This window comes from Crocodylus porosus, unplaced genomic scaffold (assembly GCF_001723895.1).
Source record: "Crocodylus porosus isolate Cpor-Errol unplaced genomic scaffold, CroPor_comp1, whole genome shotgun sequence".
NCBI lineage: Eukaryota > Metazoa > Chordata > Crocodylia > Crocodylidae > Crocodylus > Crocodylus porosus.
Genome location: NW_017728917.1, coordinates 7,231,654 through 7,235,939, shown reverse-complemented (window position 1 = coordinate 7,235,939; position 4,286 = coordinate 7,231,654). Strand labels below are relative to the sequence as shown.

Below are 4,286 nucleotides of genomic sequence, written 5' to 3'. Positions count from 1 at the left end.
ATCTATGAATCTATGAATCACTACTGAGCAATAACTGTACTTATTGCACATTTAGTTAGTGCTTCATTAAGTGAGTACTAAATTGAATGTGCAACTACTGTGCATTAATGAACGTGTAGATATGCCCACACAGTAGCAATAGGTTGTGTAAGTTCAATGTCCCATTGCAATGATTTTATTCAAGATACTTTGCATTCGCATTTAAATTGTGGTATTGTCTGCATGCATTCTGAAATTAAAATAGCGTCTTTTTAATTGCCTTATGTCAACAACTGTGAGGGCCAAATAGGAACAGCAAACAAATGATGCCCAGAAGGATTATGGTACCTCCTCACCTGCTGTCTAATTTAACTGTGGCATTCCTAAGGACTGCAAGGTTAATGAAGCACGCAAGGACTTACTTTCCCAGGGCAAAGCATTCCAGTTTCACCGTTGAACCTTTAGCTGCAGGCAGTGTCTCAGGAAACTGAACTTCTATTTTAGGTTCATATTCACCCATCACACCTGTTTATTACAGTGAAGGAAAAAGGCCAGTAATTTTTATTAGTATTGCTCTGCCTCTGTTTTCAGCATTACATCAAGTTTGGTTCAAAATAGCCACACATCCAATGCACACTGCTTAAAAAACAGCAACTGAAGAGCCAATGCATGCTTCCCATGGGAAAAATTCTTTAGGTGTACAGTAGTTTCTAGTCAGCACAAATTGTTTGATTAGTAACTACTATTCTTAATGTGTGCAACACTGCATCGCTTGTGACAAACACGTATTGATCAGCAGCTCTATATGCACAGCTGCAGTTAGCAGTTTTAATGAGAACCACTAGAAGAACAAAGTCCTACCATCAGTGCGCAGCACCAGAGGAGTCGGGGAACCAAGCACCCTGCTGTTCGTTACGGTGCTGGTCACCACGCAGGTGTAATTTCCTACATCTGAGGGCTCCACTTTGGCTATGTAGAGATGCCCCGTCTCTTGGGACACAAATCGTCGACTGTCCTCTTGCACAAACGATGGATATTCATTGAAGATCCATGCAAACGACAGTTCTGAGGTGTGTTAGAAAAAGAAATTGGTAAGCAGGATCATCAAGGCACTAGGTGACTTCTATCATTTCTATAGAACTGAAAGGCTATTATAAAGAGCCTCACAACTTATTGTCCATCACCTCAAATATTTCTATGCCTGGATGTAGGGTAGAGTCTTTATACAAGTACTTACACTTTAATTTAGTCTGGCTATATATATATAAGTGGAGTACTGCGTCCAGTTCCTCACCTTCAGTGGTCTAAAAAAAATGTACCATCAAATAATCTGCTATTAACTGCTTCAGATACATTGTGTATGAACTGATACTATGAACTACTCTGTGACTGTAAATGCTTTTACAACTGGAAGCTCATATGATGGTTTCTCCCTTAGCTTTTGGTGAACTCTGAGTACCAGGAATATACACACTTACAAAGAGAAGTAAAGGAGATTCAGCATAAGCATATACATTTCGGAAAATAAATACAAGTATCTACATATTAAAATAATGCCAGAGAACAAGCATTTCAAGAGCAGCTGATTCTCCTGTTAGTCTTTGCTTCCCAATGACCTGGAATGTATGGAAGGAGAAATGGCGACCAAGAGAAAAAAAGGAAACAAAAACAGCTAAACAGTAGAAATATTGTTCATTCAGTAACGTACAAAATATGGGCCAGCTACTTAACAAAAGTAAATTGGCATTGTTTTATGCAAATAAAAAAACCAAACCTGACGCTAATTTACATTAGCTAAAAATCTGACCCAGCTACCTCTTAACTAGAGAATACCCACTTATTGAACAGGCAAGACAGAGGGCTGGTAGTTTGAAAAGACTTTTTTTTTTTTTTTTTTTTTAATAAAAAGGTGAACAAATTTGATGTGGAATTGCTCCCATTTTCAGAGTAACTTTAAAGATGAGCTGCATTTTAAAGAATAAATTTAAAACCAAGATTAGATCTGACAAAAATTACAATTACAATGTAATTCACTTTTACCGATCACTGCTCATAGAGAACAGGCAGCTGTGTAAGAAATTTCACTGTGCAAAAGCCATTTTCCTATGTGAGCTGCTGTGCTTGCCTTTCACCCATACCCATCAGAATCAGAAAAGGAATAATTTTTTTAATGATGTTCCAGGCAAGAACTAGTTTTTACCCTCCTGAATGCTGCTCACCTTTTTTTCTTTTTTTAAATGGACAGCTTCTGTAAGTGCTAATTAGAGCCAATTATAGTTTGATTGACCTGTCTTGGTATTAAAATATCTTGCAGCTTTTTCTTTGCTCTTTCAAAATGGGTATTATCCCTCTCTGCACTTGTCAGTTTGGAAGGCCATAGTTGTGTAGAAAGTTAGAATGGGAATTTTATATAAACCTGATTTTGAGGCTGTAACCAGGAAACCCACAGCACAAGGTCACAACATGTAAGATGATGTGCATGGGAAAACTTGTAATAAAATAAACTATTAATATATTTATAGACTGATTAATTCAAAGGCAACATCAAACTATGGAAACATCATAATTAAGTTAAATTTCCTTTATTACTGTTTAAACTCTTTTCATTAGCAAAGCCATAGCAAACATTAACAGCACCACCTTTGCTTTCTATTGAGTCTAAATTTGTTTGCAAACATTTGGCCTGTGTTGTGTTGGGATGTGTTTGCTACTGGAAATATGTAGCCAAGAGTCCAAAAAAAACTTCAAGTCTCTTTAGACAATATAAAAGTTTGTTTAAGAGCTTCCTCTTTCTCGGCACGATCCTGCTGTGTGAAATTAAACCAATATATGTGTCTTAGTGTTCCTAAATGGACACACTTAGGCCAGTATAAATGTCCTCGCAGTGAGGATTATACTGCTATTACTCTATTAGTATACCTGGTCAAACTTTTCTATACAGCCGAATTCAAAAGAGAACGATACCACGGATTTCAAACGGAGCATTACTGGATGAAATCCTATGAAGTGTGGCATGGAAGAAGTCAGATTAGATACGTAGATTAGAGCCTAACTCTGCTCTCAGATGAAGCCAATGGGAGTTTTACCAAGGAACTGGAGCTCCTTAACAGTGAATACTTTTGAAAAATGTCCCCAAAATGTATTAGATAATTGTTCTGTAAGACAGAAATACCTCTGCACCTACCTGGTATTCAGAGTCCTAGAGGATAAGTGCAGCAGTCACCCTTAACAAGAGATGCGTAGTGGGGGAAGGAGATGGGGGAAGCATTGTTATTATAATGTGTTAAATAAGTCGATGCGTTCCCCACCTGTATATTTCAATAGTGTAAACTATAGATACTGGTAAGTTCAACAAGCACTGGCTGTACGAGGCCATTAAAGGGATTTCTACTTAACAGAAAGGTAAATGGAAAGCTGTTCTGGAATTCAAATACTCTGTGCAGGAGGGGCTTTAGCTGAGTGTCTTTGGGAAATCGTGGGCGAGACATTGCTCAGAGGACAATGAATAATAACGTAACTTTAAGCAGAGACACAAGACAGCATCAATGCATCCTGAAACTTATTTTTGTATTTATTTGTGCATTTTTATATGCCTGGCGCATGACCCTAGCAGATGTCTGAACAGCAGGGCTTGGGGTCAGACGGCTAGCTGAAAATGGTATGGAGCAATGAGCAGGGAAACTGTCTCTAGTTGTTGGAATCCTTTTATGTTCACAAACCAGTACTTTGTACCATCTTGGAAACGAACAGAACTACATGAAAGGCACGTGACCTTGTCATTAGTTTTTCCTCCTAACTGGAACAGCCTACTAGAAATTTGGCCAGCTCCGTGTGTCAAGAGGGTAATGTTATATTAAGGTAGGGCTAGAGTAAACCCATTCTGTGGAGGGTCGGGTTACCATACGTCTGGCTTTTCCTGAACATGTCCTCTTTTTTGGTCTCCTGTCCTCCATCCAGGTGGGTTTGTAAAATGCAAGAAAATATCTGGGTTTTTGCTCTGCCTCTACTTTTCTCTGGCACTCCCGGCTTAGCTGCTTGGGGCTGGGGGCAGCAGGGAAAGGTGATTGGCTGTCGGGGATCACGTGCTCTGCACACAGCTCCTGGCAGCTGCTGGCAGGTGACAGAGAGACCGAGACAGCTGCAGGTTGGGAGGGAGGGGCCCGGCAGAGCTGGGGAGAGAGGGGGCTGTGGGCTGGGAGGGGCATCGGCAGACAGGGGGTCAGGAGTGAGGGGTGGCAGCAGGGCTGGGGGGATGTGCCTTGGAAGTCAGAGGCAGGGGCAGGGCATGGGCATATCATTGCTCCCCC

General features: G+C 40.4%; 1 protein-coding gene across 1 annotated transcript in view; it reads right to left on the bottom strand.

Moving 5' to 3' along the window:
• The window catches only part of CNTN3 (contactin 3), a 158,927-nt gene that overhangs the window by 58,239 nt on the left and 96,402 nt on the right, over positions 1 to 4,286 (bottom strand). Inside the window, exons 3-4 of the mRNA XM_019536632.1 lie at positions 841 to 1,044; positions 402 to 504 (exon numbers count right to left, since the gene is read on the bottom strand). Coding sequence (XP_019392177.1) covers positions 402 to 504; positions 841 to 1,044 — 307 coding nt within the window. The remainder of the gene's footprint in view (positions 1 to 401; positions 505 to 840; positions 1,045 to 4,286) is intronic.